Here is a 17,087-nt window from a genome sequence, read left to right as displayed (position 1 = left end):
TGCAAGTTTAGAACATTCATAAATGTTTTTTTGGACGTTTTATGAGCTCGATATTCTTTAAAGCTTAGTAAAATAATTTAATAAAAAAGCGAATCATTTTTATGAAATATCTTGCACTTTATTTCCTTTATAGTTATTTGCATTCAGTAACAACAAGAATATTTGCGAATGTTTTTTATTTAACTCGTTAAATAGAAGTACAAACTTGCAAATAGAAATTGTTTTTAATTTATTTAATTCTTTTTAAAAGAGTTAAACAAAATAAAAGAAGAAAGCGACGTGCTTATCATATATCCCAGGAAAAATAGGAAGGGAAGCAAATTATAAACAATTAAAATATATTATTTATTTTTTCAGGTGCACTTTTTGTTCTAAATAAGGTTTTTTATTTATTTTCTTCTGCTTTTTACTAATTTATTTAAACTCAACATTCTAGAAACTCTGCATTGTGATCTCTCATACCTATCAACGTTCCTTGTTATAAGCAACCTGCGGCTCGCGAGATGCACGTTGGTCTTTTATCTAAACTGTGCGGCTCTCCATTCTGTCCTAATTTTATGTCACAATACAGAAATGTCATTAAAACACATTAAACTATTATCCTTTTGATCTTTAGAAATTTTTTAACAACCAGCGCACGTTAAGTGGACTTTTAGGAAAAATGGCTCTCTTCTTAAAATAAGTTGCCGGCCCCTGGTGTAGGTCATAATTACCATTTATGCTTGTTATTTAGTTATTAAAAAAGCGTTATATATATTAAAATAAAATAAAAAAGTTTAATAAATAAAAAAGTTTACTCAAAAAAGGTTGTTTTTTGATATTTTCTCCTTCTAATTCTCGTAGCTTTTTTTAAAAAACAAAAATTTTAGTAAATTTTTCATCGGGAAAACATTTCGGTAAGAGAAGAAATATTTTATCCCGCCGTAATGTTTATTCAAAAATAAACTTTACGGGAGAATGTTTGTTCAGGTACATACTCTCCAGGGCGATAAAAAATATATAAATGACAGCATTTACTAATACTTAGTGTATTGAACACACGTTTTCTTATAGTATAATACCTTATTATACAATATACATTTACTATCGGACCTAAAAAAAATAAGTTATAAATTTTAAGTTATAAGTTTGAAGATAATGCCGAGAGAAAAAATGCAATACAAGTACCAATGTCAGGAGATTATGTCTCTTGCCTTAATTCTTTCTGATAAATGGAAAGGTCTTTGCAAAAAGAAACTCGCATACAAATTTGGGAGGTTAGCAATAATTAATATTTTTAATATATTCCATACAACATGTTAATGTAAGGTTGTATTTGTTTCAATAATTTCTTCAAATTATAAATATATTTTTATAAATATATTGTTAGTACTGGGTTAAATGTTAAATATAGTTACCCAAGTTAGCAAAATTAGAATCAGAACTTGGTTTTTTTTTTTACCACAGTTACTTGGAAGTCAAATTCAAAGTAATTGGATCTAGAAAAAATAACGGAGACTGGGTTAAATATAGAGATACTGTCAAACACCATTTGCTTGATGACGTTGTTGTTTGTAAGCGAGAAAATTTAACTGATGTAATTGTGGAATCTATCATACTCGATTAAGCTTTCCTTCCTTCAGTTTTAGAATTATCATCCTAAATTCTATCGAACAAGTTTATAAGTCTGTAATAACAACTGAAGATAATGTTTGCGAAGTATTTAAATCTAAAACAAACGTTATAATTCCAATGCCTATATCTCGGATATAATCTGAAAATGAAACAGCCAACCTATGTGAAATTGAAAACAGTGTTTAAATAACATCTTTCAAATCTAATGGCGATATTGATATTGCAAAGTTTTTAAATTCTCATATAACTGATTCTGTTATAAACCAATTGTTACAATTGTTGCTATTTGCCTAAAAAACGTTTGTATTTCCACGTAAAGTTAACCGAGCTTATTCACAATCTTTGGTTTTAAAAGAATTACCTGACGGTGAGAAAAATCAGAAAATGGTTTATTTATAATTTTTTGAAAGATAGTTAATGTTGTGTGGATTGGCTTCTATTTGTTGGACCATAAGGATTATTGAATCTATTGTTAAAGATATCGTCAACAAGGAAATAAAAATTGGAATAATGCATCAAGAGATATCTTATATCACGAGTACAGTCGAGAACATCACGACGCTGAGCTAGCAAGGTTATGTAGTAAGAAGCAACTAGATATGATGTTTTCAAATTTACACATTATATTATCAGAAAAAAATGAGCAAGTCATATATGTGTTTATCAAATGTTTGAAATTTTTTTCTACTGAAATGATGGCCAATTGTGGTCACAATTCCAGGGATAGTAAACTTTTGCATCTTTTTCGAGAATTTTCTGAATTTGATACTTCATTGTCAATTATTTAGAAATAATGAATACTATTCGTTTGAATGATTTTCGTAAAAAGTCCACTTAACGTGCGCTGGTTGTTAATTACAAAAAAATTTAGTTGTTGAAAAAATTGTGACAGACGTGAGGAACCAAAAGGTGTATTGCAAAATTAGATATGGAACCCAAGAAAAATCTAAAATGGAAAACCAATACCTAAACTTACGTTATTTAGAAAATACACCTGCTGGTCCACGTCCAGTTGAGAGAGTAATTATTTACGACTGGTGAAACATCTGGGAAAGCTCTGAGTGAGAGAATTTTTCAATTTTATCAAGTGTCAAAATCAAAATAAATTGGATTATTGGCCAAAGTTACAATAGCGCAAGTAACTACAGAGGTATATTAAATGGTGTAAAACATTGTTCCTTAAAAAGGCTGCAAAAAACATGTATGTATGGTGAAGTACACATTAAATAAATCTAGTTATTGAATCTGTTTTAAAATGTTTTTCCAAAACAACCAATGTTTTGGGAATTATTCAAGAACTGTATAATTTTTTTTCAAGACACAAGCAATGCTCTGTTTTTGTCAAAATGCAGCAGATTGCCAGACAAAATCGTTGAAAAGAATTTCTGATACAATCTAAAAGTGGAGATCAGCAGAAGACGGCATTAAAATCGTGCTTGGTCGTTATGACTGCATTGTTGGTGCTTTTAAATGTTTGTCAACAAATAGTCATAACTCAGAGAAAACAAATTCAACAAATAGGATGTTTTGTAAAATAGACGATATAAGCTGCATAATGTGTATGTATTTTTTGAAATCAATATTTGATGTAACTGCGCCAGTTTTTCGCATTTTGCAGGCCTGTGATGTTTCTGATGACGATCAAACTTCTAACAAGTCGATTAACTATAGTTTTATTAAGCCATTGCGAGCTCTGGAAGAACTGTTGTTGTTTCCTAATTTTCTCTGTTTTGTAAAAATATTGACAACTATAGCGGTAACAAGTTGCAGTGCTGAGCGTGCAATGAGTTGGGGGAAAATTATAAAAATCGATTACGAAGCACAATGATTGATGATTGGTTTTCATCTCTAACAGTTTTAGAGAGCGAGAGAGAGATAACTGGCTTCCTTGCAATCAAAAAACATTATTGATTGATTTGCTATGTGTTCGAGCAAACTACGAAGGTTGTTAATGACCTAAAGAGAAGAGAATTAAATTCGAGTTTATCAGCACAATAATGGTAATTAAAACTTTGCTAAGAAAAAAAAAAGTTCAACCTAAAGCTTATTAAAATCTTAAACAAAGTTCAAAAAAATAAAAAAGTTTTGAATAACTAAAGTAGCGTACGCTACTTTAGTTACACCCATATTGAAGTTCGTGTATTTTAATAATGCCTTTTACAATAAGACGCCATTTTAAAACAATTGCTTATGTTTAAATAAAACTTAACTAAGTAAACTTAAACATTAGTGGTATTTTAGAATATTGGTCACGGTAACAGCTTATCTCCAGGAGGCACCTCTAGACCCCGCCCTCCTACTTTCCTACAATATTCAATATATCCAGAATATCCGGCTAGATAAGTAAAAAATTATATTCGGTGTACCTCTTCCAGTATATTAGCGCTCTAAACAAAACGCTTCGCCGTACCAAAAAATGTTTAACTCAAAACTGGACGGAGGGTGTTGCTTTATGAGGCTTGGGGGGATAGACGCTCTTGCCAGTATTTATAGTCGCTATTAATTTTTGTAACTTTTTATTTTAAAAACTCGACAGATTGCTGCGTAATTTTGTTTTAGTTTCCAAGAGTTTTCCGCCATGGAGCATTTTCCGCAAATTGTTTTTCAAATACCCATTTTTTGATGACTTTGCGTTAATAAAAACAAACATCTCTTTCGTAATTTTTTTCGGTTTCATTTTTTCTTATTTTCAATATCCTTTATGTCCAAGCAGAGTTGCCCTATTCAGGGTAGGGAATAATTATTAGTTTTTTTGATGCACTCATTTCACTTGATTTTTAAATTATTTTATTGTATTACCATCTGTTTTGTTTTGCGGAGCGCTCGATTTTAAAAATAAAACCAATTTACAATGAGCAAAGAAGTACCATGCTTCAGGAGAGATTAGACATGCTGAGCTTGATATCTATCAAATCAAATATTGTTTGCGAGATTTTGATGATATAATAAACAATTTTATTGATAAAAGATATAGGAAAAAATATATTTAAGGGCATATTGTATGAAAAAAATAGCGAGATAAAAATGTTTTTTTTTTGCTATTATTCATTATTTATGTGCCACATTTAGTGAAAATAGCAAAAACAATTTTGTAATATTACCTAATTAATTTTGTTATAATTTGCGTGCAGACAAAAAGCAAAAAAATTATCAAACCAAATAGTTTAGTTTTAATAACAAAATCAATTTGGTAAAGCTTGAAAAAGGTTTAGTATATTTTACCAAACAGGTTTGCAGCTTTTACAAAAATTACTTAACCAAGCATATTTGGTTAAATTAACAAAATAATTTTTTGGAGTACATGACAACGAAAACGTGAAACTTCTGGGAACAATATGGGGATCCAAGTGGGTAGCCCTAATGGCTCCCATGCAATGTCTTGGGACAACTTCCTCTGTGATACCCGCATAGTTTCATATTCAAGCCAGCATAGGTCTCTTACGAGACCCATACACGTTTATTGGCTGGGTAAAATTCATTATAAGATTTCGCACCTATTAAAAAATCAAGAAAGCCTAATATAAAGAGTAATTTATCATACGGTCAAAACGAACATAACATATTTGCACATTGACCGATATTAAACAGATTTTGGCAAATTTTTAAAATCTATCTTTCTGCGCTTAGAACGTTATTGATTGGCAGGGCATAATACTTTTGGGTAAATGTATTTTAAACAACATTTCTGTTTGGATACATTTAAAATTTATATTTTAAAGTTTATAGCGTAGTGAAAGATCTAGCAATAGATTCTACGTTGCTTAAGTAAAAATTTAAAAAAAGGAATTGAAGCAATATGTTGAATTAAAAAAAAGTTGGAACTAAGCAAATTTTACTCAAATTAACACCTAAATCAAATTATATATCAAAAGTGTTAAATTATCACCAAATAACATCAAATAAATTAAATTAAAAAGCAAAAAAAAATAAATTCATAAACATTGAACAGTGTAATACAAACTATTTTGTTAAAATGATGACAAACTGTAAATATAATATTAAATTAATATTATATTTTTAACTAAAATAAAAATTATTGGAAAGGCAATTTTGAATAAACCAAATACAACATTTCTAATAAAACAAATATCTTTTTAATCAAATCTAAAATTTGATTCCTGCAACAGCAAAAAAAAAAAAAAATTAAAAAACTTAAAAAATTCATGAAAAGTTAATATAAATAAGCAATTTAAACTTAAATAATGACTTTTTAAATAAATAGAAATTTATGTTTCATGTTAACTAATGATCTAAAAATTCTTCAACTCAAAGTCGTCATTTGATTAACGAAATAAAATTTTTTAATGAACCTCCAGCCCACGTACAACATTTTTTGATTAAATCATTAAGGATTTGTCTGATCACTTTTTACGTTTCTAAAAAAAATTATTTATGTACTTTTTTTTTAATTTAAGTGAATTATAAAAATTATTTGATATTAGAAATATTTCTTACATATATTACAATATAGAAATATATTATTACATAGAAAATATTAAGATCTATATCACGATATAATAGGGTAGCTATATTTCATTACAAGTACAGTTGCGTACCTATAAATTTAAACTTTTTTTTTTAACATTATTATAGTTGTAACGTTGAGTAAAGGATACAAATATGGAATACCAATAATATTTAACGCATTTTTTTATTTAAAATTAAAATTCATATTTTTATCTTTTAATTTATAAGAATCAGTAACATTTATTTATATGTATATAAAAATAAAATGAAGAAATATACATTTATTTGTGAAGAAAACAATATTAACAAAAATATAAGGAAATTGTCATTTTCTAAAATGGATCATTAAAATGAAATATGAAGTTACAAATATCGAATTGGTATAGTAATAATAATTATAAAAAAAAAAAAAAAAAAAAAAAATTATCAATTCGTTTGTCTATATCAGCATCACACTTCTTCCATAACTTAAAAACGTCACTATTTCTGCAGCATTATTGGCAACAATAGCAATGTTTACTATTTCTATAGCTTTATTGGCTTCATAATCGTCTTGACTCAAAGAAAATTAGTCAAGATTACATTCAATCAAAACATTTTGGGTTAAAAAAACTTTTACTTACAGTTAGACTCTTTTAACTTTAAAACTTGCTCGTGTTTTGTTTAAGCAGTTACTTGTAAACTTTTCATAAAATACGCAAATGCTCTAAAACTTTTAACCAATCCTACTACTACAAGAATAAGGTAAAACTTCAACGCTGCAAAAATGCTTGCTGATAACTTGGAGCTGATAGAAATAAATGATTCAAGAGGTTTACAATCATAGAGGGAAGAAGGAATGGAAGCTAATAATAAGTGTCACATATACCTTAAGGTAAAGTTCTCAATAAAAAATAAAACAGCAAATATAGTAAATTGCTAAAAGCGTCGTTGGATGTGGTCTGACCCATTAGTTGCAAAAAAACGGAGCAAAGTAAGGTCATTTTTAAAATTCTTTTTAAAGAGAGGACATACTGAACACTCGTGTGTAGAAATGCATAAATTGACGATCTTATAAACAAGTTTTTTATTTGAAGCTTTTTTAAAACGTGTAAAAGTTGAACTTTCACAATTTAAAACACGTGCAGTTTTTCGAAAATAACTCCTTTGACTTGAACCTGTGGTAATTTAAATCTTGTTTTTAGTCAAAATAGAGAGCTAGTGAGGCCAGTTGTAAGCAAAAAAATCCCGAGAGTTATAGTTTTTAAATCGTACATGTTTTAGTATGTCTCCATTAGTGTTTTCTGAGATAATGATTGATATGTTTAAAAATTTAGCATAAACATTAGCAAAAATTTACAATTTACACACCTGAAAAAAAAAAAAAAAATATTATTTCAGAAATACTATTATTAAAGGCCAGAAAAATTTATTTATATGTAGGCTCTTCATCTTTAAATGTTAAATAGCAATTTTATAAGTTCAAAATAAATCTTTGAGATTTTTTGAGGAAATTCTGGATTTATCATATAAATTAAATATTTCATGTTCAGTGGAACTTAAAAAAAAAAAAATTGATTAATTGAACATAATGAGCTCTGAAAATTTTAAAAATAAAGAAAGCACTAAGGCAATTATTAATATTTTCTAAGTCATTTTTATTTAAAACTGAAAATATTACTGTTATAACTATTGAAAGTAGCCTTTTAAAATATAAAAACTATTGCGATTTTTTATTGTTGACGAAAAACATGATGGATAAGTGCTCCGTAGACTTTAAAAAAGGTATCAAATAAATTGTAAGGTACAGTAGCATAGCTAGAAGTCATAAAATATATTTTTAATAAAACATTTTAAATTTTATAATTGTTTAAAATAAAATTAGAGATTAAGCAAGATCTGTGTATATTAATATCCAATAACAAAACCCTGGGTTAACAACACAAGTTAAACATAACATTGTTGAAATAGTCTAACACTTGTTGACAGATGCACTGGTATATATTAAAGGACTATTTGACTTATTTCAGTGGCTATACATTAATATTTACTGTACAGTTTTCTTTTGTGTAAGCTGTTCACTAAGCTGTAAAAACAAATACTTTTTATTAACTAATTTTTTAATATTATGTAATATTAACTAGTGTGATGTTTAACTTATCGTATTAATTGTCACAATCAATAAAATTATTACTATTACTATACTTGTGAAGATTATCTAATAGTGAAGGTTTTGATAAATACTTAGTGAAGGAGTAAATAATTGTTATTTAGATAGTTTTGTTACTTAGATAATTGTTATTTAGATAATTGTTATTTAGATAGGTTTTAATAAATATTTAGTGAAGGAGTAAATAACTGGAAGGAATAAATATAAGGAATAAATAACTGGAAGGAGTAAATATTTAGATAGATATTTACATTCATCTTAAGATGAATGTAAATATCTATTTAAATAACAATTATTTACTCCTGTTTACAATGAGTTATTTGAACTTAATATTATTATTAAGTAAATAAATAGTAAACTTACTTGACATACGTAATATTTACTTACATAAAGTTTAATTAATTTGTCTAGTTTTTTTATAGTTTAGACCAGGGAAGGCCACAATTAGGCCCGCAGACCGTATCGAGCTTTTAGCAAACATTTGTCCGGCCTTTTTGTTACATAAATATTTGAAATTCGAAACTGACTTTGAGTTTTGCTTCCAATCGAACTTTTTTTTTAGTTTCGAACAATTCGAATTTTCGAAGTATAGTATCTTTGTTTCGAAGCGAACCCAAAGTTAATCGAGTTTTATCGTTTAAATGTGAAAAAAAAAAGTTATACAGTTCCACAATGGCGGATAGTAACGATGGTAATTGTCGAAGTATTGTCTGGGAATTTTTTAGTAGACAAAAAACGAATTGCTATAGAAGTATAGGCATTTGCAAAATAGGAACATGCAAGTTACCTGTTCAATGTCCAACTGGAGCAACAACAGATCTTTATGCTCACTTACGTGCTGCTCATCCGAAAGCGCATAAAGAGTGTGTAGCGAGAAATGAAAAGAACCGTAAAAAAAACTTGCAAAACAAGAACTGAAAAATGAAAATAAAAAGCAAAAAAAAGTTGATGACCTTTTTAATAAGAAAGCACATTGGTCGTCAAGTCATCCAAATGCCATCGCTATAACGAATTCGGTTGGTCGCATGCTTGCTCTAGACATGCTGCCATACGACTTTCTAGAAGGCGGAGGATTGAAAGAACTGATGAAATTTATGGAACCACAATATCTGGTGCCAAGCAGAACTACGTTTTCAAGATCAGCTGTACCTGAGTTATATTATAGTGTAAAACAGAAAACCGCTAATGAAATATATCGAGATTTTGTAGAGATTCCTTCATATTCAATCACGGCTGACCTGTGGACTTCGAGGGCGCAAGATCTATTTATTTAAGTCTGTCTGTCATATGTATGCCCTGAATTTGAGCTAAAGACATTTGCATTAGAAAAAAAGCCGTTTCCAGGAGAACATACCGGCGAAAGCATTCTTGAATCTTTAGACAAGACTATTGATAATTGGGAGCTTCCTCGCACTGTTCCAATTTATGCGTTGCGTGATAATGGCAGTAATATGAAAAGCGCTATGAATCTCTCACAATCATTTTATGATCTTTCTTGTTTTGATCACACTTTACAATTAACCATTAATGATGCCGTGAGTGAAGTTGATAGAATGCAGACTGTCCTGTCAAAAAGCCGTCGTATTGTGTCACATTATCACCATAGCTGCCAGGCTACACAGAATTTGCACAGAGAGCAGAAGTGATTAGGAAAGGTAGAACGAGAACTGATAATCAATGTTGCTACTAGGTGGAACTCGGATTACTTTATGCTGAAGAGATTATGCGAAGAAAAAGATGCTATATCTGCAGAGCTAGCAATAAGTAAAAAAATTGATAACTTGACTAATGCAGACTGGAAGCTTGCTGAAGGCTATCACACAATTCTTGCTCCATTTGAACAAGCAAGTAGAGAATTGTGTGGCAAGTACTACCCAACGTTGTCTATGGAAATTCCGGTTTTGCATGGCTTAAATCAGCAATTGCAGCGACTCATCAATGACTCTTCAGATAAGGGTTGTGGTGTACTTATTGCTCGAAAATTAAAGTTAAAACTAGACCGACGATTTCCGCAATTCATATCAGCTTTGCCTGATGCAGCATGTACATTTTTTGATCCACGCTACAAATCCATCTTCTTCTCTGAACAACCGCAAGCTACTGTTGTAGGCAGTCTTCATCAGTACTCTAAGGAATTCCGATCTCGTGGCGGTACTGGTGTTGGTGGAGGTGGACATTGTGCCTTGAGTGATCATGACACGAACTTAATTCAAGGTACAATTCCAAAACTATTACGTTTTATGTTACGTGATTAACACAGATTAAGACTTGATGGTAATGGTAATGGCCTGCAGTTCAGATTTAACTTTCAGATTTACTGCATTGTGGTTTAATTTAATTACAGATGAATAATAAAACAATAATGCATAGGTTTTCATTTCTGTTTGCTATTTTAGTTTTACATCTATTTATATTATATAATACTTTGTAGGAATATCTGCTGATGCTGGTGCTTCCGCTCCTGCTGTTGGAAGTGCTGGTCCAGGTTCAGGTCCTGGTCGGACATCAGCTGCAGCCTCCAAGCCAAGTAGTTTATGGGATGACTTCGACAGCATGCTTACAACAGCAACTGCAAATAGGATGCTGCCAGTTGATGATGCAGCTTCTGTGCAAGAGAAGGTCAGAATGCATATGATTGAACCTCCTATTGGAAGGAACGCCAATGTAATTGATTGGTGGAAAGTTAATCATCACCGTCTGCCGCAACTCTCAAGAATAGCGAGGGCACTATTGGCTATTCCAGCAACTTCTATAAATTCGGAGAGATTGAACTCGACGTCTTGTAATATTGTTACAAGAAGGCGATGTAATCTACTCTCTGAGCATGTGGCTGAACTAACTTTTATTCACGAAAATTTGTAGTATAGCACATAGCAGTAGCGTACCAAAGCCAGACTGCCCTGCCAGCCACAATCAGTACAATCACTGTAGATTAAGGTCTCGGACTTTCTGGAACAATTGCCTATGCATTTACTACTACTTTACATAATTGCATAGCATTTGCATTCATTATAGCATTGTACTTTTACTTGTATTGTATTATCTGTTAAACTATAAATGTAAATGTAATACTAGTCCTAGTCTTTATTCTATGCACTGCATTGCAAGTACTTTACTTGATTTTTTTTAACTTGAATTATTACACATTGTAATTGTATTGTATGATACTAGTCTCATTTGATTTCATTCACTTTTATTTGACTCTAGAGTCTAGTCTGTGTTGCTTAGTATTTTGTTTACATTATAAAACTACAATATGATTGGTTATTAAATATAAAATGAATAATGTTTCATTTCTGTTCTGTGTTCTGCCAGACACTTTAAATTATTACTATTTAAATACGAAACTTTAATATCAGCGCAGCGTACTTTCGAATCGAATCGAATTCAAACAAAAGTGGCTTAGTTTCCTTTCGAATTGTTTCGAACTTAAAATTTTAGTTTCGCGCATCACTATTAGTTAACACATTTAAATAATAAAAAATTTAAAAACTTATACTCAGTTTGTCTACAAGGTACAGAAAGAAATAGCAAAAGTATTAAAACATAAGTTGTCCAACTGAAAACAAGATGCAAAAGGGAATTACCTAAATAGAAAGTGCTTCTGTTGCAAGCTATGAAGTAAATCCTTTTTTTTATCTAAAAATTGAAAATTTTTAGATAAAAAAAAGGATTCCTTAATAATTTCCCCATTAGATGGGGAAATTATTAAGGAATCTCTTGAAAATGTGTTTAAAAACACAATTTTAAGATATTTTAATTTGCCATGAAAAATTTAAAGTTGTGAATAATATTTTACTCTCAAGATAAACAATAACACAAAGGACAGGTGGTTTTGCTGATGACCTGAGTTTGTCAATGACTGAAATATAAAAGCATTTCAATATTATTTGATAGTTATTGATGAATAAATCAATATATATCAGAAACTGCTCAATTGGATATTTTTTACCGTGTTATTGATAAAGACTCTTTTGTTACTGAAAAGCTACTTGATGTATATCTTATCAAAGGCAAAACAACAGGAGAAAACCATTAGCTGGTCATTAAGAGACTTTTGAAAAAGTTTAACTTATAAAAAATTAATTTCAACTGCAATAGATGGTGGAGGCTCAATGATTTGAAAAAATATTACTGTTGTTTTCAGATTTGAAAACAAAATAAAAGAAAACATTTGTCATTATTTAAGCTGCGTTGTACTATTTATCAGCATAACTTAACAGCAAAGTCTATAGATTTGAAAAAGTTCAAATCGTTAGTAGTCAAAACAATAAATAGCAATTATTCCACCGTTTTAGGAAGTAGACAATTCAAAGAAAGGTAAATTTTTAGCTTTATAAAAATTCCAGAAATCTTTTCCCTATGAAAGTCATGGAAAATTATTTTTTTGAAAAAATATATAGCCGACTAATTGATGAAGGTCTGTGGGTATATTTTGGTATGTTGGTAAAGTGATAAAATAACTAACACTACTGAATAATTACGTTACTCTAAAATTCTCTAAAATTAAGTATAATATCTCAGTTTTATCTTAATCAACCTGCAATGCTGATAATTTACTTACTTTTTAAATATAAAATGTCAGACGATGGTTAAGAAATCAATACTTTTTATACTTACAAGTTTCTGTTACAAAACATTTATAAAGTTTTGTCTTTCTGCATTTTTTTGCAAGATCAATAATAGATTCTTTAAATATGTTACACTGTTCAGGTGAGGCAATTTTTTTTTACATGCTGCATTTATATTAGAAAAACAAACTTTAACTTTTCTGTTTTTTCATTGAAATTATTTTTTTTTAATATTTATTTGCTTGTGGTTTACAAATGACCAAAGATGTTTTTAATAACTGGGTCATACAATATATGTTATCTTTTAAAGCACCCTAGCGCTGTGGTGTTCATTGCTAATAATTGATACTTAACTAAAGCTATAGCAGAGTATGTTGACGTATCAAGACTTTTGACTTTCTGCAAAATATGGTGTTTATCATAATGCTAAATGATTGCTCAAAATGAGGACTACTGAATATACTTAAACATGATTTGATTTTACTAAGCTCTAAATATTTTAATAAATACTTAAAAACTTCTGCCACCAATAGTCAAGACGTATCGGATTTCTATCAGCAAATACAGGCGGAAGTGCTATATCTATCTGAAGCTGCGTAACTTCTTGAATAAATACTACTTTATTTGTATCAGCGGAAAAAAAAGTTGGATGTTTTTTTTATCATTCTCTCTGTATTTTTGTGACCCTGAGACATTGAGTCGATTGCAGAAAGGCATTTTAATAAAAGGTTGTTTAAAGAAAATTTGTTAAGAAAGTAAACTGATGTTTCAACATAAGCTTTTAGCAAGGACTTAAAAAATTATTATTTTTAGTCAGAATTTTGAATAATCATTCTAGACAAATATTTTCATCCTTATACCTCCAAGAAAATAATTCAAATGACAAAAAAAAACGCGTTTTTTTATCTTTTAGGTTTAAGATTTTCAACTTTGTTCCAGTTATAATTTTTATTATCTTTGCCTTAACAAAACAAGTTAAAATTATTTTTACCAGTGCAATTTGCTCATCATAAATTTGAAGGAATAACAGTTTTTTTTATTCAAAAGTTAAAATAAATAGTTTAAAAATAGGAAGAGTTTCAACATGCAAATTAATATAAAGTATTGTTTCATTACGTTGGAAAAATAAACTTTTAATATTCTATAATCTTTTTTTTCTGCACCTTATTCTGTTATCTTTTTTTCCTGCTTTTCGATTTTTCTATTAGTTTTTTACTTTTATTTGATAGCCTCTTTATAATTTTGTCACTTTCATTTTTATATGGAGAAATGTCTTGTTTTGATAAACAAGAAAATAAATTCATGTGAAAACAGGCATAGTTTCAAACATAAGAGGAGTGCAATCTAAAACAGACAACCACAGATATGAAACCCTTTAATTTAGAGTATTGTATGTGACACCTGTAATTTGACATCAGAATTTCTTCACAAATGTACGAATCTCTGGGCTAATTTAAAAACCAATGTAGATATCATCCAGTAAATTTTCAACAAATTTGCAGAAAAAAAGAGTAAATTTTTTAAAAATATTTTGCACTTGATGACAAAAATTGCTTCAAATATCAAGTAAGTAAGAAACCGCTTTTCTTAATCTTGCTTTGAATCCACTGATTTTTCCCCTCATATAATTGGTTGAATCTGATAAACTGGAAACTAGACTACTTAATGGAATTGCATCTTTGTTAAATAAATGAATAACAGCCTTAAAAAGACTTTTGGCGTTTTCCCTAACAAGCCATAACAATGCATATCGTTTTAATAAAACTTTTAACTTTGTTATTATAAAAATATATTACGAGTATACTTAGAACCTTTTCTATTTTTTTTATTTTTGCTTTTGCCAAAAATCACTCATCTTGGTTAAGGGAAAACATTATTATTTTCATATCAAAAAACAAGCTCAGCATGAAAAGCTTCAGCAAATACTTGTTGAAGCTTATGCAAAGCAGTTGTTCTGAACATTTTCAAATAGTTTAAAACTCGATGACCTTTAGGCATTTTCTTTACATATTCAATTATATGGGATGTTAAAGATATTGGAAGATTGTGTACAAAAGTAAATGTAAGTGTCTAAATCTTGCAACAGGTTTAATGTTAGGCTTTACTCTATCTGTGCAAGTATGTCAAGTAAAATATGGCAATAGTATAGCTTTGTTTGACTTAATTGTTGCGCAGCTTCAAAGATATTTTGTAGACTTTAAGTGGCTATGTAAAGTTTTGTTGCCTTCACTTCCATAATAAATATCTTTAATATATCGTAATTGTAAATTGTAACTAAATCACATCGTAATGATCCAATTTAATATATAACTATGATTAAATTATATATTGTGTTCAGTTAGTGAATAAACTTACCGCTCTAGCATTATCTATCTTTCTTATATAGGCTAAATAATAATCTTTATTTTTATCTTTTTCTTGGTGCTAATTCCAGCGAAACTTATTTTTAATATTTTTGTATCAGAAATATCAGATAAACTCCTCACTTGCATTTTATAATTAATTATTCTTAATAGTAACAATTGACAAAATATACTTTTGTAAACTTTTAAAATAGTATTTACATTAATTAACTTCTTACACAAAAAAGTTAATTTGAATGAATTAAAAAGAAAAAAAAGAAAAAAAAATTAAGACTAAAATTGATCGCATAAAAATTTCAGTTATAGAAAATATATTTGCTTAAATGCAAACATTTTCATACTGAAATTTCAAAAGTCAATAGCAAAAATATCTAGAAACTTTTAAAAAATTAAAGGAACTTAAGGTGCATTTTAGAAATTCTGGGAATTCTCAAAAAAAACTCATCTAGAGTTGATATTCAATGCAGTTATTTTTCAAGAGAGGTGTGTTATTACCGAAATTTGATGGTATTTTACAAATAATCTGATCAAAAAAAGTATAGCAACATAGTCGATAAAGCAAAAATGATGGGTTTCTTGTTTAGTAGCACATACTTGTGTAAAAGTGTGTTTTCCAGGACGAAATTTGCATAATCTAAAATAAGATCTGTATTGACAGAGAACAGCTTGCAAATCAATTTCGGTATCAATACCAGCCAGTTAACAATAAAACTATTGAGAAGAAAAGGCAGATTACTAATAAACTGTTGTTTGTAAGGTACCTAATATCTAGCTATGGTATGTGTGCGTGATATTTCTCTACGAGACTAGTTTAATAAACTCAATATTTTTAAGAAAGAAGTATTTTCAAAAACCTCCAGCAATACGTAATAGGTAAAAAGCCAACTTTGGTCTTTATTAAAAAAGTTGTGGCCACCCCTGCTTTAGAATAGTAATATTATTCATTTAAGATATTATTTTTTACAGTGTTTTCAAAAGGTGATTAGTGAAAACTTTTCAATGAATGATTGTACCAGACTTTAAAATAAACTTTTAAGTAATTTATTTCATTAAAAATGTTTTATTGTTTTTTTTCTTTTAGAATCATGTTGATATCAAAAAGTGCTCTTTTATGTGCCATATATTTTGCATTTATGTTGGAAAACTTTTGCTTTAGTAAATTATTAACATAGTATTGTTTTATTAAACACTTACAATATTATTTTAGCAATAAATTTTTTTAATAAATTAAAAATAAGAAAAATGATGTATTGTAAAGGTAAATTAATGCTGTACATACTTGATAGAATTCAATTTCAAGTCGAACCGTACAGTTTTATTGAACTTCTCATAAAGTTTTTGAATCTTAAAAAGAATTATTTATTAAACAAGCAAATATTAATGAAAAAAAAACATAGTAAGATATTGATAAAAATTAAGTTAAAATAAATACTGCAGTTTTAATTTTATCTTCTAGTGGTTTATATTCTTCATAATCTTCATCTGTGAAAATAATACCAAAGTTTACTGTCACGTCTAAAAACATAAATAAAATTATTTTTCAGGTTACAAAGATAATATAAATTTTATTTTAAAAAGTTAATTGATGATAAAGAACTAAAGGTACAAATAAAGACACTGACTATAGAAAAAAGAAGGATTTGGACGAAAAAAAAAATTCAACAACAACAAAAAAACCCCATCTCTTTGTTGAAAGTAAACTTTTTTGGGTGGGGGAAGAAACTAAAAGATAAATTTATTGGTAAAAAAGTTATAACATTTCTAAACTCGAAAAAGGTTAATATTAAAATCCAAAACTTTGTTCCAATAAAATGTCTTTTTCATATAATCATTTTATAAGTGATCTATTTATAATATTAATTTAATATATGTCAAGTAGTTAAATATATCGAGAGCTAGAATTTAGTTAAGCAGTATCTGTAT

General features: G+C 28.6%; 1 protein-coding gene across 2 annotated transcripts in view; it reads right to left on the bottom strand.

Moving 5' to 3' along the window:
- Positions 1–5,717: 5,717 nt before the first annotated feature.
- LOC136092128 (coadhesin-like) overlaps positions 5,718–17,087 on the bottom strand; it is a 104,680-nt gene continuing 93,310 nt past the window's right edge. The window contains exons 7-9 of one of the 2 annotated variants that reach the window (XM_065819848.1): positions 16,597–16,679; positions 16,444–16,508; positions 5,718–5,990 (exon numbers count right to left, since the gene is read on the bottom strand). In XM_065819848.1, the coding sequence (XP_065675920.1) occupies positions 5,960–5,990; positions 16,444–16,508; positions 16,597–16,679 (179 nt within the window). In that variant the 3' untranslated portion in view covers positions 5,718–5,959. The remainder of the gene's footprint in view (positions 5,991–16,443; positions 16,509–16,596; positions 16,680–17,087) is intronic. The other variant, XM_065819847.1, reaches the window with a different exon arrangement.

The sequence above is a fragment of the Hydra vulgaris genome, chromosome 15 (assembly GCF_038396675.1).
Source record: "Hydra vulgaris chromosome 15, alternate assembly HydraT2T_AEP".
Lineage (NCBI taxonomy): Eukaryota > Metazoa > Cnidaria > Hydrozoa > Anthoathecata > Hydridae > Hydra > Hydra vulgaris.
Note: the sequence above shows the minus strand (reverse complement) of the source record. Positions and strands in the feature narration are given on the sequence as shown.